The sequence below is a fragment of the Fukomys damarensis genome, unplaced genomic scaffold (assembly GCF_012274545.1).
Source record: "Fukomys damarensis isolate Sample0158 unplaced genomic scaffold, DMR_v1.0_HiC HiC_scaffold_21, whole genome shotgun sequence".
In the NCBI taxonomy this organism is placed as follows: Eukaryota; Metazoa; Chordata; class Mammalia; order Rodentia; family Bathyergidae; genus Fukomys; species Fukomys damarensis.
This window is the reverse complement of record NW_022900933.1, coordinates 4,183,060-4,208,918: the sequence shown is the minus strand read 5'-3', so window position 1 is coordinate 4,208,918 and position 25,859 is coordinate 4,183,060. Positions and strand designations below refer to the sequence as shown.

At 34.2% G+C, this 25,859-nt stretch overlaps 1 protein-coding gene across 1 annotated transcript in view; it reads right to left on the bottom strand.

Annotated features, from left to right (window-relative positions):
- Positions 1-3,331: 3,331 nt before the first annotated feature.
- The window catches only part of Lrrc9 (leucine rich repeat containing 9), a 90,558-nt gene continuing 68,030 nt past the window's right edge, over positions 3,332-25,859 (bottom strand). Inside the window, exons 25-33 of the mRNA XM_010605909.2 lie at positions 25,496-25,604; positions 23,815-23,954; positions 19,395-19,531; positions 17,633-17,850; positions 13,521-13,589; positions 11,364-11,504; positions 6,922-7,066; positions 5,343-5,511; positions 3,332-4,494 (exon numbers count right to left, since the gene is read on the bottom strand). Of these exons, the coding sequence (XP_010604211.1) occupies positions 4,428-4,494; positions 5,343-5,511; positions 6,922-7,066; positions 11,364-11,504; positions 13,521-13,589; positions 17,633-17,850; positions 19,395-19,531; positions 23,815-23,954; positions 25,496-25,604 (1,195 nt within the window). The 3' untranslated portion in view covers positions 3,332-4,427. The remainder of the gene's footprint in view (positions 4,495-5,342; positions 5,512-6,921; positions 7,067-11,363; positions 11,505-13,520; positions 13,590-17,632; positions 17,851-19,394; positions 19,532-23,814; positions 23,955-25,495; positions 25,605-25,859) is intronic.

The following is a 25,859-nucleotide window of genomic DNA, read 5'->3' as shown; positions in this document are numbered from 1 at the left end:
AACTTTAAAATGCTATTGAATTTTTTTTTTAACAGATTAGTCTTTTGGGGGAATCCTCTGAGCGGCACACTTGTAAACATTTTGGCAGGAAGGGGAGAAGTAACACAAGTTATAATTCACAATAGAACGAACAGAGCCAAACCACTAGAATGATCAAAAACATCTAGAAAAAGCCTTATTATACAATACTAAATAAAACAATTAGGTCACGAATAATACAGCTTTGAAATATCACTACTTTAGTTTTTTTCTAATAAAACACAGTTGTCATTTTCACGGTTTGTGGAACAGATCACCACTGAACTTTTTCTATTTATAATATTTAAAAATTGCTGGTGGGAAATATTTTTAAACATTTAGAAATTAATTAAACTTATTAAAAATCAGAAGAAAATTTAGAATACTATTTGTGGAAAGTATTTCATATTTATTTCTATTTTCATGTCTGATTACAATGTACTTCATTTACAAAACACCAAAATATGCCATTTTGGATTTTCATTCAATGCATATAGAAAGATTACTACATTTAATGATACAATACAAAGAAAAATCTGTTCTAAGTTTAAAGTTAGCATTTCAGAGTCATTAAAATCTTTCATGGCACATGGCAATGCTGGATGATTTACCTGAAAATTTTTTTATTTACCTAAAAATCACACAGTTATGGTAAGGTCTAATAAAATATAAAAGGCAAATAATTTAATTTCATGTAATTAGTACTTTCAAAGATACTTGAAATTTTCTTTGAATGTGCTATTTTTAGGTTATAAATCTCATGGGTTTTTTCCTATGAAATCGTTAACTGTAGCTTAATCTCAAGAAAAAAATCATCAAAACCAAATTTTAAGATAAAAAGTACATCTATTGAATCCAATAAACGTTTTTGAATAATTTACAAAACAATTTTATTCGCAAATAAAAGCAAGAGTAATAGAATTGTATGTCTAATATTTTTGTAAGAAACATACATGTAGAAGCCAAATATTTCTAACAAAAAAAACTGTGTGCCTTGTTGACCTACTTCTAGAAGACAGCCGTGAACTTAAATTGTGATTGGGTAACGGTTTTTTCTTTAAAAATATTTCAATATTAGAGGAAACTGCAGAAAGATGAACAAGAAGAGTTTTGTCATTTCCCAGAGTCCCTAGGTTTATACAGGTGCACCAGAAAAAAATGAGCCAGTTTCTAGCTCATAAACAAAGTAATTTGGTCGGATTCACTTACTATCCAATAGAACTTGGCCAATAGTGATTGCTTCTGCTCATTTAGAAGTATAGCTCACTTCCTTTTTTGTAAACCCTGTTCTATTTACCAGAAACTAAGACATGACTAAGATCCAACGTCTTAAAATGAACACTTTTCATAAATGATAGTTTATGAATAAATAATGACAAGACTTGTTACTTATATATGATTATTTCAAAACTAGTTAATGGTGCCTGTGAAGACACCATGCAATGTAAATTCACATAATACGGTATATGATGTACATTCTAGGCAGCAACATATTCACAACCATTGATAATTTTGGACTAAAAGAAAAATTCCAGAGCTATAAAAAAGAAGTAACTAGGTTTTTATTGAACAATTAATTATGGTTAACTTTCAAGTCTAGAAATCAGAAGATCAATTTGAAATCACCTATATTCAGATCAGTATTACAGTCTTCTGATCTGCAGTTAAAAGCGCCCTGACTTCTTACTCGATAGGGTGGTTGTGGAATTAAACACTGAAAACAAGTCATACAATCATGCATATGATTGCATGCAAAATAAATATACCAAGACACTTGCTGCAAGCAAAGAAAGAATACCTCAGTGTAGAAATCATACATTTTACCTGTGCTAAATACACTGAGCTTTTCAGTTTTTGTATATGTTAGGGCTCTACATCAGCTTATTAAATAACACACTGGTAGTAACTAATTGCCTATTCCCTTGAATTGAAGAAGCAAAGAATCTGGAAGGGAAGGAGATGTAAACAGAGTTAAGATGTGTTGTGTACGTGTACTAACTCCCCATTATGAATGTAATCACAATGTACTGCATATGTACCAATAAAAATAACAATTAAAAAAGGAATCTGGAGTTGAAAAAAATCTAGGATTCCATGTGATATGTACTGTTATTTTTATTTGTTTTTTTGCTTGTTTGTTTTTGTATGAGGGATTGAACTTGGGTCCTTGTGCTTGCAAGGCAGGCGGCAGAAACACTGAGCTAAATCCCCAGCCCATGTACTGTTATTTTTAAAAGCCATAGCTTCTCTATATATAAATGAAGACGTGCCGTGCCATGCCTACTATATCACGTTATTACTACGGCATGTAAAATATATGCTATAGTTTGTGCTTGTAGGTTTAAAGCAGTTGGTTTGTTCAGTTTGTTAGAAATAATTTTGAACTTAAAAACTTCAATTTGTGGATTATGTACTTAAAAATAATTTAGAGAAGATCTAATATCACTCCTACAAAACACCATTTCCATTCAATGGCATTTCTCCTTTAATTTGTTAAATAGGAAAGGGCTGGACTCACAGCTTGCCTTATGAATTGCATGTAACCATACATTAACCTATCTAGGTATTTTCCACAGAGTCACACATCACATCAGTAACATTCTGATGCCATGCAGAAAAAAATTTAGAACCACTCTTCCAAGTCATATTAGCCTCCCCCTACCCTAGTGCTTTACTATGAAATCAACTCTGTATGGAAGATTTTTGAAAGTTGGTCTCTGTATTTTATCCAGCACTGAGCAATGTATAGGTGCAGGTTTATTATTAGTGTCACCTTCAAATTATGTACTAAAATATTTCACTTTCAAGAATAAGTTCAGATGTAAGTAAAAGTCAGAAAATGTAACCGTTATACCTCAAAGTTTTAATGTGAACATGAAAACCACATGAAAGAACTGAAATATATTAAATCCATGGGAAATGGCTGAAATATGCAAAATGTTAAATGGATATGGTATAAGTCGTGGCTTTTCTGCTTTACACTCTTTTTGTTCCTGAACTTTCACCAGTGATAACTCATTACATTTATTTTTCCCACCTGAATATTCAAAAAGACATTTTCAGTTAAAGCAATATATTCCATATTTCATTTATAAATAAGCATAAAAGAAAAAACAGGTGATGCCAATTCAGTAATAAAAAAAGAAACATAATGAAAGCAGTAGTCAAAACTAAAGGGCAACAAAGACATCTTCTGGACATTTTAAGAATTACAGGGTTTTTTTTTTTTAAACAAAGGATCTTACTTTCATGAGAGTCTAACCGTTATTTAAAAACCACACACGTTAAGAAGTACAAAGTTTATAATTAGGTATAAATTATAAATATGATTAAACTATAAATACAGCATTTAAAGAAGAAAACAAAATTATTACATATACGTTGAATTATGTCACTTCTAAAATAACTCTGAAACTCTTTCCAGGTAAATTGTAAAGTCTAAATATTCTCCTAAGAACAATTTATTGTTATGCAAGGAACATAAAGATGAAAACTAGATGCAGTGTTAAGTCAATACTTTAGAACGGAACACTTTCTGAATTATGGGGCCCACTTAATAACAAAATATATTGGTATGTTAGTCATCAGTTTAAAGAACTACATTTAGCAAGCTAATCTAAAACCGTACTTTAGGCAATGTAATAATGTAGAAATATTATTTCCAGTCAAATGTAATTATCAAAAGTCCAAACTGTTCCCTCAATTTGAACAGCTATTCTTTTCAGCCTGAAACTTCTTGTAGAATTATATTACTGTAGGCACAGTTAATAATTTGTATATGAAATATGAATTTTTATTCTTAGAGCAGGAATGATCGGTTGCACCATAGGTACATTTAAAACTAGCACTGATGTACAATATTTGTATCTCTAAATGATTTTTGAGTGTAAACTTGGTTTGAGTATAGCTTTTTGGAATTATATTTTTAAAAATTAATCTGTAGCAACTCAAATAGCAAAACATGTTCCTTAGTAATAACTGTTTGGTAAGAAATGTATGCTTTAGTTTGAAATAAATAGATGACCTACAAATTAAAGCTTGCTTATTTCTTAAATTTACTATTTCTTAATATCTTCATATGACAGGCCATAATGTGATTTTATAACTAAATTCTTCTAATACTAGAATGAAGCATTTCATTCTCTAGACTTTGACATCACCTATACCTTTCAAATTGTTGTATGTTTTAATAGTTCATGATTTTTTAATACAGAAATTCAAACACATAATTGACATAGCCATAAATAAAATTTGAAAGAGGCTGATATTAAATTCTTCATGTATGATAGGTTATCTTCACAAGGAAGTTTTTCAATAGCATAAGTAACGTGATTATCTTTTTTTCTTTACTGACTACTGTCTGCTAGCTTTTGCCCAACTACTAAAACAAACAGTTTTTTGGTGTGTGCTCATTTTCTTTTTTTTATTTTAGGCAGCTGTATATGATTTGATCTGGGAAAGTTGCTTCCAGGCATTCTGTAAGAAATAAAACATCCATGCATCAAACAATGGTGACTTTTAATTCTTAATGGCTTGGTTAACTTAAGATAACTCTGTAATAAATATTTTATATGCATACAATCTAAAACATATAAAGGAAGAAAATGATCCTATTTTGGGCTATTTAAAAATTGGATTATCCTGGGGACTCACTGAAACACAGCTGATTACAGCAAGGGACGTCAGTGCAACAAAAGCCCCGCGTAAGTGAAGTCTGCTGCTGGGGGCGGTCTTCCTAAGAGATGCTGAATAAAAGCGGAGTTACAGAGAAGCTGCGGCAGGTAACCCTTTGAAATCCAGGCAGGGAAGCGCTGATGAGCAGAGTGGGCTCTAAGTGAGGAGTAACAAGGTTGTTGGGATGGAGCTTGTCTCTGGGGCTTGGTCCAGACTGGAGGCAGGGGGAACGTGCTGAAGAATTTACAAAATCCTCTGGCCTCACAATTTCAAAGTTGTATAAAATGCAAGTGAACAACTTTGTATATTCAGTGCATAGAGTAAGGGAAGAGAAAATACAGTTAAAAGAGGTTAATCGTAATTACAAATAATTATTACAGCGTTACCCTACTAAAGCAATTAGTATTTGACCTTGATAATCATCTCAAGTCTTCTGAATTATGATGTAAAGATACAGGACTTTGGGTAAGGAAGGTTTGGAGACATGAGAAAAGGATTCCTATGCTGAAAGCTTTTCTCAGTTACCAGAGTAAATATATAACAGTTCACAGTACAGTAATATTGCCTACTTTTATATATGATTTGCAAATACGGAGGCTTTTTGAAACGGTGAGGAGTGGTATCACAGCATAGAATGAGAATAGCTTCACCTTCCCTCCTCTTGGTTGCTCGGGTACATTTGGGCAGTCGGAGATGCGACATTCGGATGCGATGAAACAGTTGGAGAAAGATTTATTCCTCTTAGTTGACGAAAAGCGATTTCTGCATGAATGCTTCGAGAATTATTTGACAAAATCCCTGTATTCCTGTTTTTTTTGTCTGGAATTAGGAATCCAGACAGTTAAAATTGTAAAACAATAAGATGCATTAAATAATAAAGTCTGGTTGTTCTTAAACTGAATGTATATTCTATATAGGTTTCATTTTATGAATTAAAATTTTTAAATAAAAATATGAATTGGTACATGTGGCTAAAATTTTTGTGTGGTGATGAATCAATCTGATCCTTTCTACTGAAATATAAATGTCTATATCTACATATTAATATAAATGTCTATATCTATATATTACATACATCTGTAATACAGAGACACAGATGATTAAATGACTATACATTTAACGGTAAGAATTTAGGCAGCATCGTGTGACAATAGGAAATAAATTAAGGACTTTTGCAGAAAGTCCTAAGAAATGGTTGGATAAAAAATCCTGAAGAAAGTTATATTTGAAGGAAGTTTTAAAGATAAATCCAGAATTGAACTAATGTAAAGCATGACATTATTAAAGATGACATTGTACTATAAACAAGCTAATATGTCCAGTTTTTTTCTACAGTTCTATTTACTGGTCAAAAATTTAAAGGTCCTCCTTATGATTAAAATTTTAAAGCCATAAAGATGTACGAAAAAGAAGTTAGACAAAATAAAACATCACAACAGAGTAAAATTTGCTGGGTTTGTTTTTAACTCGGTTTCCTTTAAGAACTGTAGCCACGTGGACTCACCCAGTAGGCCCCCAGATCATCTTATAATTAGTATCAGATTCAATTTTATTGTCTAAGGACAAAGGGAGAGGTTAAAAGAAAGAAAGAGAGGATCCCTCAAAAAAGAAAAACTATCCCCAATTTTGTCAAAATAATAGATAGACAGTAAAGATCTGGAGTTAGGGAATGGGCTTGTTCTAAACCTGAATAGACACAGAAATGTACAGTAATAAAATGAATCATTTCCATGTCCTATTCTTCTGTTATATCTTCTCTTAAACTATCTCTCAATTATCTTTCTAACTCTTGAAAATTGTACTATCAGCTTTCTGAATTTACTGGTGGTTTCATGGAAAACATATGATACCTTTGTAAGATAGTTTCTATGCCCCAAGATTCTGTTACAAATTTCTGATTTCTACTTTTAGCAGAATTCACTACCAGATACAGATACAAGATATAAAATTGAAATAAAATCTTTGGAAGGAAGACAGCAAATAATTGTGCAAGTAGATGTCTCAAGGTTACTGGGAGAGAACAAATAGGATACAACGTATTAGAATCTGAGTAGAGGAAAAAACACTCTAGTCTCTGAAATCAGAAATTCAATAAGAAAATTTGAATAAGCATGCAATTTTAATAAATGTAAATTAAAAATTTTAGTAACATTAAAATGAAAGTAAGATTTTTGTTTCAAATGGAGTGGATTCCCCCCCCCCATTCTTTCTGAAACTCTGTCAAAATACCTTCAACTTCAGGAGTTAATGTGAAATCAGGTCCCAAGTAATGGCTGAATCCGGCAGGCAGAATTAGGTTTGTTATTTTAATGGGAGGTGCTTTCACTGGGCAAAATGAGCCACCATCCATAGGAGAACTAGTACCAGCAATCAACTGCTCCAAAAACAAAACAGTTACAAACAAACTTGAGTCAAAAACTCAGATCAACAACCTTAGCCCTTATCACGAGGTTCATTTGACAATTAACTTAAAAATTTTTAAATCAGCAAACTCAGAATTGGTAAATGACAAAGCTTTTGGGTGGTTAATGTCCCTCAGAACCTTCTGTTTTTCCAGACTGTATTTTCATCACTAGAAGCTAATACTTGATGGTGCCATCCCCTTCCAGAGCATCTTAATAAGACAAGTAGACTCCTCACTTTTGTAATACTTCTTCCTTTTCTATGAATAGAAATTTCTGGAAGGTAAGAATTGTTTCTTCTCTAAGTCTGCATTACTATACCTCAGGTGTTTTGCAGTTAACCAGTTTTTTTTCTTTCTAAAACCAAGTAAATAAAAGTGAGGACTAAGAAATGCATCTTAACACAATTTTAACGAATGTAGTAAATATGCTCCACAAGAGTTAAATTACCTTTTAGCCTGTTGAAGATTGTCTTTCAAAAGAATTTCAGGAATCGGCGAACAGAGGAGGAAAGGATCTCAGCCAGAGGATTCTTGCTTTCCCTAAGAATTTATGCCTGCTCTGTTTTCATTCACATAGTGACCTCATTTATTCTTTGAAAGATATGAATTCTGGTTCAACTTATTTGGAGACAGGCCTTTGCCGTTTGTGAAATCACAAATTTAACTCATCCTTTAACGTCACCAATGGTGCAGCACTGAAACCTATGCTAAGATACCCGTCCTTTCACAAAGGCTGTCCAGCCCCAAATCCCCTCACTAAATTCCTTTGTAGGAATTCCCATCACTAAAAAGAGCACTCTCAAATTTCCCTCTAAAACCATATCAAAGTGTTTTGGTCTGAAAGACAAATTTTAGAGTGTTATGTATTTCTTCCTATTTTGTTATTAAAAAAGAAAGTATTGCATTAATGGAAATAAAGACACCGATAAACTTGGACTGATAAACTTGAAAGATTTTCCATCTTTGTGTCTCCACAGATAAAAGAAATAATGACTCAATTTTGTTCTGGCAATAAAAATAAGAATTACTGTTGAATTATAAAATATATTTCTCTAAAAGAAAGACTTTACCTGTCCTCTTTACTTTATGAATCAAACATCAAGCATATGCAACCATTCCAACCTAAGCTTCTGGATTTCAATGTTTAATCATAAAACATTTGGTCATTCCGATTCTGTTTTGCTTTGCTTATCATTATTTTTCCTCCTCATCATTATTAATTACTGATATCTTAACAGGATTTGTCATTAAAGTGGCCATTGTGTAAATACAAATAATAGATATTTTACATTTACTATTTGAGTCTCATATTTGCAGTATTGCTATTTCCAGAAACAATATATCTCATAGAAAGAGGAATAAAATGGAGGAATCAAAATTAAATTTAAATAAAATAGAATGAAGGGAAAGAGTTAAATTCTTTACTATAGCACCGATTCAAATGGCAAGAATATGTATCAAGTACAACACAAGATGACATCATAATGGAGTAAGGAGAAAATCCGGGCATACTATATGATAAACAGAAAAACAAGCAGCAAACAAACCTTTGAATGAAATATTTATCCACAACTAAAATTTGAATTCATATATTTTTGTTAAATTAAACCAATTTAATAATTATATATGGAAAGTGGGATCCTTGTAGTTTTTCTAAGTGATTATTTAAAATTTACAAACATTCCCTGAAAGTAGAATTTACGCATTTCAATGTGCCAAACATTTCTGTAGGTCTCTCGCTGGAGGCCTCACACATGATACGGCAGAAAGAATAATTCTCTTTCCACAAAGTATCCTAATTTCCAAAGCCTGTGAATACCTTCCCTGACAGGGCAAAGGAATTTGCAAGCGTGACTTACTTAAGGGCTTGGAGATGGGGAGATTACTCTGGATGGCCAGGCCGAGGGACACTGGCGGTGACAGTGAGAGAAGGAGGCATGCTAATGGCAGCAGGGGTCTCAGCGATGTCTTGGCTCAAAGAGGACCCAAGCCAAGGAATGTAGAGAGCCTGGAGAGGCGGCAAATGGCAAGAAACTGCTAGTCCTCTGAAGCTTCCAGAAGAATGCGGCCCAGCCAAGACCTTTGATTTTAGCCCTCTCAGACCCATTTTCACACTGCTGACTCTAGAACTGTGAAATAACAAATCTGTGGTACGTCAAGACTTACTAGGTCTGTGATAATTGTCAGGGGGAGGCAATAGGAGACTAATTCATGGTACAAGTTTTTCAAGAGTGACTTGCTCCAGGAATAAAAGTACAGAAATAAAAAGAAGGCTTGAATCACTGAACTGAATTTTATTTGATCATTTGTTCTCTTTTGAAGACTAAAGCCTATGATAAAATCTTGAGTAGATGACATTAGACAGTATTCTTTCTTAGTTACACCATATAGATAAGTTGCTAGGTTTTATTTCCTCCTATGGGGTATAGATTTTAGAAAAAATTTGTAGATATTTACAAATAAATTTCCTTTGCCTAAACTAATTTTTATTAACACTGTACAACTTTAAGTCTCATAGGTCTCTGTTCCTACTTTGACCTGTAATAGAAGCTTGTTAATAAAAAGTCAAGATTAATAGAAGCCATTAAAAATTATAAATATAACACATGCTCATTTTTTAAAAAGCCCATAAAAGTACAAATATTCATCAATCTTTTTTTTTTCAGTGCTGGGGGTAGTGCTCACATGTGCTAGGCAAGTGCTCTACCCTGAGTGGACATTCCTCATCTTCATATTAATCTTTTTTTTTTTTGGTACCGGGGATTGGACTTGGGCCCTTGGGTTTGTGAGGCAGGTGGTGGAACCACTGAGCTAAATCCCCAGCCCGCATATTAATCTTTTGATGCAGGCTGAAGCCTCTTCTGTAAGCCAGCAACCTTTGGTAGTTTGTTCATGGATAAATCACACTCTTAATGTTTTGCTTACAATTTCTACTTTTGGTTTCTTTAAAATACCACTAATTTAAAAACCATGTAGAATATAAGACTTTGTCTAGAGTTTGGAAAATTTTCCTACATATTTTCTCTGGGTCTTTATCATTTTCTCCCATCTTGGAAGATATTTTTTCCCTCCCATCCTAATTTAATGATATGTGTGCGTGATGGCTTTTTATCCAGACTTTCCAAAATATCCACCTTGATTTTCAAGGAAACACAGCAATAATAATTTATATTTTACACTTTCAATTTATTTGCTTCTTTATAAGAAGTAGCATAATAGGTTTTTAAAAAACATAACCAACTCTTGATAAGCGTGAGAATTCACAGCTGACAGGAGAAGTGGACAGGGAAGAATCCACGAGTATCAAAAGTTCCCTAAATTTGGGAATTGTGCATTTATGGAGGAAGGAAGAGGGGCAGTTACAAAATACAGAGGGCATTCAGAGCCCATGAGGAGGGCATTCAAAGCAGTCCTTTTCTTTCTTCTTCCAGATCCATTTCTAAAAGCCTTCCTTCTTACTTGACTCCAACATCTCTGGCTTCACTTAAAACTGGCTCCCGATCACTCTCCACCCTGGTACTCCCAGGTCTTCATAACACTTCTGATGGGTGATTCCTATAATCTCAGCTGGCTGAGGTGGTAGTAGCTCAGTGGTAGAGCATTTACTTGCCTGGCATATGTGAGGCTCTGGGTTTGATCCCTAGCAATGCAAACAAACTCAGTTTCAATTACTTTCCTGCTTTCCACAGCCTCCTTTTCAAATCTTACAAAGTCTAAGCTCTAATAGTCTCACCACCAGCCATACATTTTTTGTTAAATTTTGTCTTTGAGGATGGTTGTGAAGAAACTGGTGGTCAATGATAAAACTTCCTACAGATACATGTTTTGGGCTTCTTCCATTTCTACTTTCTTTCTGATATGGGCTGATACATTTTAGAGCTCATGGGTAGAAGGCCCAGATACTCTGCCAATACATAAAAATACAGGCACCAGTCCTCCTTGAACTACACAATCCAGAGAGTTGGGATAAGAATTTCTTCATCCCTTCCTCTCTGGCAAAATGGAAACAATTTTGTAAGTTTCTATTTATGAAAGGACAAGTACTCAGGTACTAAATAATTTAGCTCATGTCAAAGCACACAACGAGCATGCAGATATTGATAATTTACATCAAAGATAAGAAAAGGAATTTCTTTTGATGATAGTAATTCGTAAATACTAAAATGATCTACAAAACATCGTGCGTGTAAACAAGTCAAAGTGTGTAGGATTATAATGCTAACAATTTATCTCTTTCAAAAGGAAAATATATAAATAATATAATCACCGAATTTTTCTTTGCTTGTAGTTCAGAGAAATGGAATTCAGCTTTTACCCTATCATCTGAATTTACAGGAATTCCATCTAACATCTGTAAGTTAGGCAGTCGAAATATGAGCACATGGCGATGAAGAATTTTTCTGCAAATCTAAATGAAGTTAAAAATAACAAATTATTCCTGAAATCACTTTTGTCTCAAAGATTAGCCTTTAAAAGAAGGAAATTTAGCACAGGCAGCAAAGATGACAGATTAATGGCTACTTTATAGTATTAGATGTGATAGATATGAACTCACTTTCGAAAGATTTCTCAATTTCCTTTCATGTCAAATGAAGGTAAGAATATTCTTTACTAGGGTTATTTTTAAATTTTTTTCTTCATTGAGTTTATTGGTACAAGTTAGGTATACAGCACAGTTACATTCATCATTGGGATCTTGGACCTTTACATGACAGGTCTTGGTTCTCATTTTTTTCCCTTGCCCTGCCCTCCCTTCACCCCCTCCTCCCTTCCCTATTTACAAATAGTTTTTTTCCATTTTTTCATTTTATCATATTTTTTCCCTTATGTGAAAAATTGTAATTGTACATTAAGATCCTAATGGTACAATTGACAATGTGAAATAGGAAGAAAAGGGCTAAAGGTGTAGGGGAAGTGGGAAGGGTAGGGGAAAGGAAATAAGGGATAAGAATATTTTTTAAAAGCTGTGACTCTCATTTATAATTTTAGTCTTTTTAAAAACTTTTATAGTAGTGCTCATTAGCTGCAGGCAATATCAAGTCATTAACAGCATTACATTATGGAAGTCCATGTGTAAGTAGTTTCAGACTTACACATTTTCCCAAAGGTACTGTTCAATTTAATTCAACACATGTTTACTGACCTGCATGATCCATCCTTTAATAATGACAACCTACTCTAAAAAATATTTGCAGGAGGAGGAGGAAAGAAAGAGAAGAAAAAGTCATCAAAAGGGAATGAATAAACTGTTTTAGAAGAATGTAGTGAATACATACACACTACTAGGGAACGATTTCTAAAAACAAAGCCAAAAGCTGACCACAATCTAGGCCACAAAGCAAGTTTTGTGTGAGTATCAAAGAATATATGGACCGTTTTTTCTGAAACATTAGCAATAAATGACAAATAACTAAAAACACCCCCCCATTTATTTAAAATTAGTAATGCGGACACATTTATATTCCTCAATAGCTCACACATTAAAGAAGAAATATTATGAAGAGTAAAAGATTTTAAGAAATAAAGAATAGTAGCAATACTACAATAAAATCTTTTAGGAAACTGCTAAAGCAGTTATTTGTAACTTAAACGTATTGATCAATTCAGAAGAAATGAAAAATTAATGAGCCAGTTGTTCTGCTTAAGAATTTTTTGAAAACTAAATTCCAAGATACTAAACAAGGAAAAAATAAAGGGTAGAAATCAATGTAATAGAAAACAAAAAATAGAACCCTTGATAAAGTCAAAATATGTTCTTTGAAGAAACAATTATGATAGAAAAAACCTTGTAGCTGGTTCTCTTACACAGGATTTTCTTGGAACACTCACTAAACTAAGCAGACATTTTCACCTCTCCTCTGTCATTTTTCTTAATTTGTTCCACTATTAAGTGGATAAGAATGCTACTTATTGGGTCCTCCCAAAGGCTCCAACAAGACATCAAATTTCTTCCCAAATCCATTTATACAATGAATGAAACCACTAAAGATCAATGCAATTCTCAGGTAACTTGAGAAGTTGCTTCCTAAAAGTCATAGGAATGTGTAAAGGGACAAGAATAGTCAAGATGGCGAAGAAAAACAAAGATAATAAGGATGAGAAGGAGAAACAGAAGAATAAATAGAAGTCCTTACATTAACTGTCATTAGGACAATATAAAACATTTGTTAATGCAGTGTAACTGATACCGTGAGAGACAAGCAGGCTAAAGAGTAAAACTACAGAACTCTAAAGGAGAACTTCTTATGTATGACAATGGTTTGCACTGTAAAAAACTGGAAGACACTGGGCAATAAACTCTGCTGGGTTATCTGGTTCAGCATACAGAAATAAATAAAATCAATTCTTGTTTCCAACCATATAAAATAAATTATATGCAACTATCAGAAAATTAACTAATAAATTAAAAAGGTAACATACTTACTGGATTGCCATAAACCGTAAGCTCTCTGAGAGAAGAGATAACATCAAGTTTTTCCAGTTCTGCCATATCCTGTTCAAAAGTCAATGAATTATTATTTGGTTACATCCCAAATCCTCAAATATAGACTAATTTCAAGTAATTTTATGTAAGTGCTGGATTGCGGGTAGCTCACGATTAAATCCGCTGAAGTGAGCCTGGATGACAGTTTTTCTGCATAAGAGCAGATCTGTGTTCTGTGGCTTCCAAATACAGAGCCGATGAAGAAGAAACTCTAACAGGAAAATGTACCATACAGCAGCACTTATAAGAAAAATGCCACATTTTTTTTTTCTCAGAAGGTTTGTGATTTATTCTAGAATTCAAATTATGTTCTGTTAATTCCTCCAAAGTATTGACCAAGAAGTATGGAAAAGGTGACTGGAGTCTAAAAAATATCAAAGGTACATATTTAAATGAAATCTTAATAATAAGAGAATACTTAATACTGGGTGAACTACAACATCCTTCTATACTCCCTGGGGATTTATGGAACTGAAAAACTGCATCTCTAGTTAAGTAATTTGTCTTCCCTACTGTGTATGATTATTCATTATTTTCCATCTAACATTGGCAAAAGCTTGTAAATACATTTTACGTTTTGCAGAAATATTTATTTTTTCCCCATTCCCCTGCCATCCCATCAACACCTCCGCCCCTCCCTATTTACAAAGATGCAAAAGTATTTTTTAAATACTGATTCTAGTAAAATAATACGCTCAGATTAAGGTTATACTTGCTCATAGGAGCACAATAAAGTTATTTGTATCTGGAATTACACAGTGGACAAAGGCCCGATTCATCTAGTACCTATAAAAATATTTAGATCTGATTTAATTCATTTTAAAGTGGACTTTAATTTTTTTAAATGACTGATCATTATGATTTAATATCATAAAACAGGTCTTTGAAACACTCTAGCATCCAATTATCCATAAAGATATTGTATATTTTAGTCCACAGGCAGTTCTTACGTATGGAATAAGCATGATCAGAAATCATGCACATTGAGAAAGGATGGCATTATTTTCTCAAATATTCTCAGCTGTGTCCACTAGGAAAATACTTCTAGTAAAAATATTATTTTCTCATGGAAAATATTAATATAAGAAATAGTCTAGTAAGTCTGAAGAGGATAACGTGGTATAAAGTTTTAAAGAGACATCAAATGATCCATATGTCCATAACTGCATATGAGAGCATCCCATTTTTTCCCATTAAGTTTATTGGTGCCTTTAAGGTAAACAAGGTACATTCACCATTGGGATCTTGTACCTTTACATGATGTATCTTGGTTCTTATTTTTTTCCCATTCCCCACTCTTAATATCAAATATTTTTTACAGCAGTGTATTGGGGTTACCTTTTACTGGTTCACAAAAGTCAGAGGGTAAATTTTTAAGAATTTTATCATGTAGTGTTTCATTATGAAATTGGTTATGGTACAAGAAATTGTACCACAGAAATTGGCAAATCCTACTGACTTGGGCTTTTTCCCTTGGGGAAGTAGTTGTTACATATTAATTACCAGGAAAAAAAATGGTCATTATATTTTGAGTATACTGTCAGCACAAGTATTTAAATTAGTCATAGTAATAGGACATTTAGGACAAAATTCATTTAGGACAAAAAACACTATTTCCTGGTGTCATATCTAGCTGCAGATCATTATCCAAATGTTTAAAAGTAGACAGGATGATCTGGATGTGAGGTAGGTAAATCATCTAGACACAGGGATCAAATGGAAATGCAGAGCTGAACTCACTTTCAACTGTGTTTCTATGGTCTTTAGAAGCAAGGCTGTAGGCAACAATTTTCCAAATCTACATTATTGGATGTGATGGCTAAATCGAAAGCTTCACATTAGAATATGCAGATCACTGAGGGATTACCTACAGCCTCTTCAGAAGTATTACTGTTCGGCTAATTTGTATGAGTTTCCCCTCATTCTATCAATATTTACAAACCCAAAGGTTGTCATTTGATTGTCTAACTGCAGAAACTAATGTTGATATCAGCCTGCCCACCTTGATATAAATCTAAGAAAACAAATTTCTCCCCAAAAGAGTATCTGAACTGAGATGAGAGTTATGATTTTGAAGAACATAATTTCACCAGAATTCAGGAGAATCTTCAAATTACTCTTCTTATTACTCTGAGTTCATTTTCCCCTCAGCTAAATGTACAGACACATTAAGGTACTATAAAATCAAGGGTTGGAATAAATGCAATGGTATAATGATCAATTGAATTAAATTCAAAATACCATTCCAAGGATAAAAAGAAGTGGCAAAATACTGTAAACAATCAATAAAATTTACTCTATCAATCAATCATATAATCTCCTCTGATTTATCATACAGGTTCTCATTAAGCTACATTATATTTTGCTCATTAGCTTGACTAAGCATTATTCTGCTAAGTTGCTATAGAGAAGTTGCTGATCTGTAATCCATTCAGTGTCTGATGGGTAGTGCGGCAGGGAGGTGGAGCAGTGATATTCCTGGGGAGGTGTCCTTACCTGTTCTAACCTTGCAAGTGTGCTGGTAATAGGATATTCCATCAAACAGAGTTATTCCCTAGCAAAAGTTCCTTATTAATGGTACCTTTTCTTTAGCAGATCTCCATGGTTAAAGACTGCTTAATGTAAATAAATCTGGGATCTACAGAATTATAAGGCATGGCTCCCTATAAAATGTTACATACGCTCAAGTATAAAATGGAGACGTTTCACAAATGGAAATGTTTCATAAACACTGCTCTCCTATCTGCTTTCACCCAACAAAATCTTAGTACTTGGGGACCTCATCTTTCATTCAAGCCCAACAATGTGTATGATGTGGGAAGGAAGGAACTGAAAAGCCTCTGAAGTGCTAGGCCCAGAATGCTCTTGAAATTATTAGTAAAGCTTGACACCAGATGAGCTCTCCAATGTTTGGTGCTGGGGATCGAACCCATGGTCTTGTGCATGATAAAGCATGTATTCTACCTCTGAGCTACATCCTCAGTTATAAGTCTGATTTGACAAATTTTGTGTTATCCCAGATGCTCTCATGGAAATACGTCCCATGGAACAGCAATTTTTTCTAGTTTAGGTTTCTTCTGAATAATGATTTGGAAGGATCATCTCCAGTTTGGGCAGTATTTTCACAGGTGAACGTTTGAATCTGGACAAATTAGTTTGTGTGTTATTTTTGTTTGTACATTCCCTAACTGCTGTGTAGAAAGAGCCACTGCTCATCATTTCCTTTGAACCTTGGAAAGGGCTCTTACATAACCCCGACAAAAGGCTTCCTGAACTGCGGTGAATAGAGCCACAAAATTAGTTATTGAGTATCTACGTACTATGTTCACATGCCATGCTACGTACTGATAGAAGTGTGGACAGGATAGTCCCCACTCAGAGGGAGCAGCCCACTGTTCAGACGGTCTTTGAGTCATTCCTAGAAGGTCAGCTGGAGTAGTGAAGTTGGAAAAAGGAAACTAAGACAATACCAAAGTGCTGTGAAAACTATGACAGCTGTATAAGGTTATATGTCTCATTTCTCTCGTCTGTATACTGTAGCATCTCAGGAGAGTTCAGGCTTAGTAGGAGCAATGACCCAAAGTTAACAGGTTTCATTCTAAGTAGATAAAACTAAGGTAAGGTGCTATCTAAGGCAAATTTGAGTGGGAGTAGTTGTAATAGCAAGGCCAAGTCAATATCCATGATTAGGGGTTGATTCAAATGCCAGGTAGACCAAGTACACGTGCCAGGCTTAAAGGGCCAGAGGAAATCTGGAATTGAGATTCAGAAACAACTTGGACCACTGCCAGTAAAGTAACAAGCGAGACGTCTCAGAGAACACTGATGAGATGAGTCTGGGGGTATTTAGACCTAATATTCATTAGTGGGTAGGTGCATGTGTGTTTTCCTGGGCTATCAGACATTTGCAAATCAAGAAATTAAGTCTTGAAAAATACACTGCATATAAATGATAAAGAGCAACATTTTCATTTCATGTGTCTGGAAGCTTTTCTATCACATCTCAGAGGAATTAAAATTTGTAAATCTCATAACAACCAAAATAATGTCACCTGGATTTTATTATATCCTAGGAAGAGTTTCTCTAGTTTGACCAAAGACTGCAATTTGCTCAGTTCTCGTAATCTGTTTTCCTCCAGGTGCAGTGCCAATAGAGAACTTGGTTTGGCAAAAGCACTGTCAGTAAATGCTCTGATGCGGTTATGGTCTACTACCAATTCCTGAAGGACCACCAGGTTGTCCAGCCCTTCAACTTGACTGATTTCATTCCCTTAAAAAAAGAAAATCAAAGTTATTTATTTTCACAAAAGTATTTTTATCAAATTATTTTTTAAAAACTAAAAACGTCTCCATTTCTAAGTCTTAAAATTGTTACAAAAGAAACTGATCTTTCCCTAACTCCTGACCTAAAATAACTTTATGGAGCATTAGTATCTCTGCTTGCCAGTCTCCTAGTGCAATTGTGAAAAATTCTTGAGACTATTTTTCTCTCCCCCTTATACACCTAATTAGTCACTTGGTCCTAATATGTCTTCCTTTAAAAACTGCCTTTGAGCCTTGTCACTTTCACTGACTGTCTTGTAGTCCAGGCCCTCATGACATCACTTGAAAAAGGCAAAGGATTTATGCAATCTGAAGAGAAACCAGAGCATGAGGTCACTTGTGCTTTGAAAACACACACTAGCACAGGTTTGAGCCAATTACTTCCTATTACTGAACCTCAATACTTTTTGTAAAATGTACACAACAATACTTACCTTTTAGGGTGGGTTGCTGTAAGATTAAATGAGATAAACATCTTGTATAATAACTGCATAAATAGCAGTTGTCATAGACAGGGTAAATTGCCTTAACTCCTACATAAGGTTGCCCCACTCTTATTTGCCATGCTTGCCATGGCAACTGCACACGCTGCTCCTTTACATTATTAGGTTCCTAGAGACCTTCCTAGGTTAGGTTATGCTCTTTTAGGTACGTCAATGTATCTTCAAAGAATCTGTCATTCTTGTACTCAAAGTGTGTGTGTGTGTGTGTGTGTGTGTGTGTATGTATGTGTGTGTGTGTGTGTGTGTGTGTGTGTGTGTAAGGCTATCACCGTGGTCTCGACCCAAATCACAATTACATTTGATAGGCAAAAGTATATGTAAAAAATTTTAAAATAAGGTCTAGGAAAGCCTGTCTTTCTGCAAGGGTGTTACTATACTTAGATCAATGACCCAAACTCTTCCCATGTCTTACTGACGGGTCTCCCGACCTTTCTCCTATGTCATCACACTATTATTATTCCATTAATGTTCCTCTAATTTAAATCCTATCAGTCTTCCAAGGAGCCCTAGGTATTCAGGAGAATCTTTTCTCTTTCTCCAAACTTCCATTCACAGTCAGAATTTAATTCATCTTTTTCTCAGTACATTGGTACAGGTAGATCTCAAACTACTACTTTAGGTCAAGGATTTTAATTACATAGAAATATAAAATATATTACTGCCACATATTTCATAGTACTTAGCACAATTCTGGGTTAATAAATGCTTGCAAATTACAAACCAATTATTTTTATTGATTTTTCAATAAATTGAATGTGATATAAAAATAAATCATGATGTCATGATGTATGTAGCCCCAGAATATTATATTTTCCTTCAAAAATGTTTTTTGAAAATATACAGATAATCAAAGAAATATATTTGTAATTATTAAAATATCTTTGTCAATGTATGAGTAAATGGTGATACTTTTGTTTATCAAAACAAGATGATAATCAGGTCAGTTTTTAATGAAAAGGACCTCTTCATTAACAGAGCTTCTACTTACCCTGTAGAAAAAGGGATTTTAAATTTCTTAGTCTATTAAGTTGTAGATGGATTAAATTACAAATTCCATTGTAGCCCAAATGAAGAACTTCTAAACTGTGCATTATTGGAGGCAAATTTTCACTGCTCATTGTATCTCTGAAACACACAGGTGGATGTGAGGCCATTAGCTTAATTTCAAGTCAGCTATATTTTAAAAAGACAATCAGACACATAATTGCTATAAATTAAACATAAAGAAAAAAATAATTCATTAATACATAAAAACTGAGCTATAAAATAATGTCTAATATTTTGTATCATAGTTTTTAATTTTAAACATATTTTATATGGTAAGGAATAAAGAAAATCACAATGAAAAGCAATACCTAATACAATCAGCCAAGAAAAAAATATATAATGCATCTAATTGGAAAGGAATAAGTATAACTGTTTTTATTCTCAGATGACGATTATGTTTCAGAAACTGTAAGAAAGCCATCTAAAATTATTTGAACCAATAAATGAGTTCAGCAAAGTTATAACAGTGTTAATATATAAAAATCAATTGAATACACAGAAAACTATAGAACACCACTGACATAAATAAAAGAAGATGAAAATAAGTGAAGAAATACTTCATGCTCATGGATTAGAAGGCAAAATTATTAAAATGACAATTCTTTCAAGTTGATCAACAGATCTGATACAATGTCCATCAAAGTACCATCAGGCTTTTTTTTCCACCAAAAAATTATCATTTTACCCTAAAATTTATGAGGAAATGCATACAACTCAGAATATCCAAAACAATATTGAAAAAAGAAAATAGTTAAAAATTTATTATAGAAGTAAAATCATCAAACTAATGCTGCAAAAAGAAACACATAGATGAATAGAATAGAATTCAGTCCAGAATACACCCTAACATTTATGGTCAACTAATTTTCAGTAATGGGGCCAAGCCAATTCAACAGGGAAAAGGGTAATATTCTAAGCAAATGATGCTAGACATAGAAAAAGATGGATTTAGACCTCATGATATAAATAAAAATTAACTCAAACAGGATCATAGGTGTAAATGTAAGAGTTTCTTAAAAAAAGAAAATCTGTGTGACCTTAGCTTAGGCAAAGAATTATTGGATAAACCTCCAAGACTGTACTCTGTAAGAAAAAAACTGATAAACTGTATTGCATCAAAATTTAGTTTTTACTTTTATTTGTTATTTTTAATCAACATTTTAAAAAACCGTCTAAGAAAATAAGACAAACCATAAACTGAGTAAAATATTTGTAAGTAATTTATATGGCTAAGGGCTTATATCCTCAACATTTAAAGAACTCAAAAACAAAAGGCCGAGACACCTAATTAAGAAAAACAAACATGTTTGAGTACATATTTTACCAAAGAAGATATAAGGCTAAGTATCTACCTAATTAAGAAAAACAAACATGTTTGAGTACATATTTTACCAAAGAAGATATAAGGCTAAGTAAACATTTGAAAATACGTTCAATAATATTAATTATTAAAGCAATGCAACTTAAAACCACATTGAGACACTACTTTAAAACTATGAGAATGGCTATAATGAGACAGGCAATAGTTATTATTGACAAGAATATGGAGAAAGTTAAAATCCTCACACACTGTTGGTGGTAAAACTTCTTAGGAAAACATTTTGACAGTTTTTCAGTCAAACATTTAATGACTGTATGACCAAACGCTTTGCCTCCTGGGTATTTACCCAAAATAAATATAATGAAAATATAAGTGTACATAAATACTTATACACAACTCTTAATGGCCTTATTATTCATACAAGCAAAACAATTGGGGGCAGCGCAGATGCCTGTCAGTAAGTGGAGAAACACAATGTGGCACATCCATACAACAGAGCACCCAGCGTGTTCAGCAATGAAAAAGAATGGACTCCTAAACAACGTCACAAAGGTTTAAAGGGGAAGGGGCAGTAGAGGGCGAGGGAAAGGAAAGAAGGGAAAGAAAAAGATATGAGAAAAGATGGAAAAAATGGAAACAAAGCTTCTCTAAACAGGGAGGGGAGGAGGGTGGAAGGGAGGGCAGGGGAAAGGGAAAAGCTAAGTTACGTCACGCACAGGTACAAATCCCCAGTGACGAATGTGACCATAATGTACACCTCAGAAGTGCCAATAAAGTCAATTTTTAAAATCTTTTTGATAGGAAAGAATGGCACAATATGGACAGTTGCAAAACTACGATGCCATGCATAAAAATCCAGCTGCAAAAGACTATAAATGATACAGTTCTATTTATAGGAAATGTCTAGTAAAAATAACTTTTTCTCATTGAGTTTACTGGTACTTTTTAGGTATACAGTACACTTACACTCATCATTGGGATCTTGTACCCTTACATGACAGGTCTTGGTTCTCATTTTCCCCCCATACTCCTGTAGAAAAAAAAAAAACTTTATAGAAAGTAGATTAGAAGTTATCTAAGGCTGGAAGTGGGAAAATGATTGACTACAAATAGACATGGAGGAACTTTCTGGTGTGATGGAAATGCTCTAATATTGGATTGCAGCAATGACCACACATGTCTTTAAATTTTGTAAAAGTATTGAATTATACACACTTAAAATGAGTTAACAGGACATGTAAATTGCATTTCAATAAAGGTGTTAGAAAAATCAAACACAAATAGGCCCAATATGAAGGAAGTATATAAAAGGTTCATAGTAGCTTGAATCATACCAGAAATAATTAATAAGTGTTCATCAGTGAAAAATGAATAAACAGTTGGACATAGAACTTATACCATGGGAACACTACTTAGAAAATATTCCGATGAGTGAAGTGTGGTAGGTATACACAATGAAGCGCTACTCTGCCATCAAGAAGAACGAACTCAAGTCATTTGTAGGAAAATGGGTGCACCTGGAGACCGTGCTAACGTGACATAAATCAGACTCACGAGCTTAAACATCACAGGGTTTCTTTTATGAGAAACCCAAACTATAAATAGAGAGCAAAATAAAAGATAGATGACAGGAAATTAGGAAGATAGATCTTTTATACAAGTGAGTGGGACCAAGAGATGGAGAGTAGATGAGAGGAGAGGAAAGAGATAAAAAAGTATTGAGATGTGTTACGTGCAGGTACCAGCTCCCAATGAGGAACTGAATCACTAGGTGCTGCAAACGTGCTAATCATAACAAAAACTGAGACAGAAAAAAGTAAAGAAATAAGTACTGAGTCTTACAATAATGTGGATTCATTTCAAAAGCATTTTGTAAGGGAAAGAAACCAGACCTAGAAGAATACTTATTATGTAAATCCAATCTTATGAAATTCTTAACCAAGGCAAAGTCGCACTGACAGAAAACATCATTGGCTGTTTGCCAGAGACCAGGTTAGAAGGCAAGGGCATTTCAAAGATATACGAAGGCATTCTTGGAGATGAGAACATTTCGTATCTTGGTTATCACAGTGGTAGTGACTGAATGTAGCTGTCAAAATGTTTAAACTGTACCCTTAAATTGTGAATTCTATTAGAGTATATGTAAGTAGTATCTCAGTACAGGTGATAAGCACAAGAGATACGCATTAATAGGAAATCCGGAAATGAAAGTATTCTGACATGCCCTCAAAATTTGATAGTTATATACATATATACAAAACAAATTTCATGATATAACTACCACTGATGCATACATAGGAATATACAATATATCTGTATAATAAATATGAAAGAATAGGAAGGTGGGAATTGTGTCCACATCTCAGTACAGTATATTTACCACTGAGCTGGGACATTAGGTTTCCAGATAATAATTCAGAAATAAAAAGAAGACAAATGTTAAAAGAAATACAAATTTATTCTACTTGACTAATGAGGTTCTTTGTGGCATGATGAAAATGTTCTGGAATTAGGGGTAATGCTATGTAACTTGTGAAGAAACTAAAAATCACGGCATTATATACAAAAGATGAGCTGTATCGTATGTGATTGTATCTCAACTAAGAGAAAGAAACTCTAGGTCCAAAGTCTTTGTAAACAGGGAAGGGTGAAGGGCGTGAAGGGAGGGCAGGGGTATGGGGAAAAAACAAGAACCAAGATCTGTCATGTAAAGGTACAACATCCCAATGATAACTGTAACTGTATTGTTTGCTTTAAATGTACCAATAAAAATGAAAAAAAAGAGAAACCCTAGATCGTTAAACATACAAGACTTTTTGTTTTCCCTTAATTTGCAAATACAAAGTAGAGGAAGCAGAGGAAAACAATGACAAAAGGAATAATTGTAGTATGTTTTTATGTGTGAAGTTTGTTTTTGGAATGTAGCTACTGAATAAAATACTAATATAAGCTAAATATAGGCAGCACTAGAATGTGTTGCTTCTTTTTAAATTTCCAAGCAAAACATTTTGTGATAATAAAAAGAATAACAGAACAGTACCTGTTCAGTTTTGACGGGCCCTGCTGCCCATAGCCGCTTGAAGGCACTTTCTGGTAGAGCATCTGCTTGTTTGTCAAGTGGGCCTGAGGCTTCAGTCTAGGCACGATTGACTCAATGTGATTATAATTGAGGCACAAGACCTACACAAAGAATATCACATGACTCAGTCCCCATGAACCAGTAAAATGGTATGGATAAGACCTGGGATATACAACATCATTTATAACATTCAGGTTGAAAATGAAAGTACAATGCTGCAAATGAAATAATTAAGACCCTAGAAAGGTACTCAACTTTATGTATCAATCTGCACTCCTAAATTCTCCAAGCCCCATATGGAGGAAATAGCTCCTCAGACAGAAAGCTGTTTCCCTATATTTAAAAGGTCTTGGGGCCAGGGATTTAGTTGCCTGCCTCACAAATGCAAGGTCCTGAGTTCGAGCCTCAGTATCAAAAAATAAATAAATAAATTAATTAATTAATTAAAAAATAAAAGGTCTCGGTAGATGGGTGAATTGAGGTGATAGGAAAGAAATCAATGAAGCTGCTTTAAGAATCAGAGTGTTCTCGGAGACCAGCCTGGGCTACATAGTGAGCTCCAGGTCAGTCTCAACTACATAAGGAGACCCTGTCTCAACTGCCTCCTGCCAAAAAGGAAAACAAAAGAGCCCCCCCAACTATGTTCCCTCCTTAGGACTTTTACCACCCAGCTCCACCCGCCTTGGGGACGTACGAGGAGTTGTGTGTGTAGATGAGGGACAGGTGCTGCGCCATCCTTCGTGAGAAGTCAGTCAGAAAAACAACCCAGTAAGAGATGTAGAAGCAGGACAAGGCTTTAGCTCAGTGGCGCCGCGCCTGCCTTTCAAGCACAGGGTCCTGAGTTTGGTTCCTGGTTCAGGAAAAAAAAAAAAAAAAAAGGTAGAGTTTGGGGTTGGGCTGAAGTCCTGAGCCTTGGATAGGCACTGGAAGGAAAGGCTACACAACAGATACGAGTTTTAAGGCTACACAGTGGATACTAGTTTTGGTGAGATGGAAGACTGCAAAGGCGATGTCCCAGATTTCAGGCCCAGGTCCATCACTTGCACGGCCTCAGTTTCTCTGTAAACAGAGTATAAGAATCTTTATCCTGAAACAGTGTGTGTTGGTACCCACCTATAATTCTGGCATTTGGGAGCCTCCGGCAGGAGGATTGAAAGTCTGAATCCTTCTTGGGTAATTAAGCAAAATAAAATAAAATAAAAAGGTTGAGATGTAGCTCACTATGAAGGCCCCAATCCAATTCCTAGTACCATAAAAATACATAAATAAATCCTTATCCTACCAATTTCCCAGTGCTCTGGGTTACTGCTGACTACAGAGCTAGACAAAGCCAGACATGGTGGTGTATGACTGTAATCTCAGTACTTTCAGAGGCCAAGAAAGGAGGATCACATGTTTGGGCCCAATCTGGGAAACTTGGCCACTCAACAAAACCGTATCTCAGAATAAATTAAAAAAAAAAAGAATCAGAGCATTGCTCATCTTCATCTCACACCTTCCTCTGCACAGGCAGAGTTCTAGTACATCTCTTCACGTCAGTAAGACGATCAATCACATTTAAAGCTAAAATCAAATCAACATAACTTTGGAAGGAAACACTTGCATATGCTTAGTAAACAACAAAGATTTGTCGGTGACTCACTTTCACATTCGGCAGATAGATCAGTCCACTGAAAGAGGTAAGATTATTGTTCTGTAGATTCACACTACACACATTTCTAAATTGGTCAACTGGAATCAAATCCACCGTTCTAAATTTAGAGAAGGTAAATACAGTGATTTGAATAGGGTCGGAAACTACAGAAAAAGGTAGATCCCCATATACAACTGCCAAAGGCATTAAAAAAACTCATTTGACAAATGCTCTGAAAATAATTTCCTTAATGTAAAACATCAGGGTTGAGTGAACACCTAAATACACATTCTGTTGGGCACATATGTAAGAAAATGGCATAGCATTTGATTGCTCTCTCTTACCATATAAACTTAGCAATATTATAAAAGAA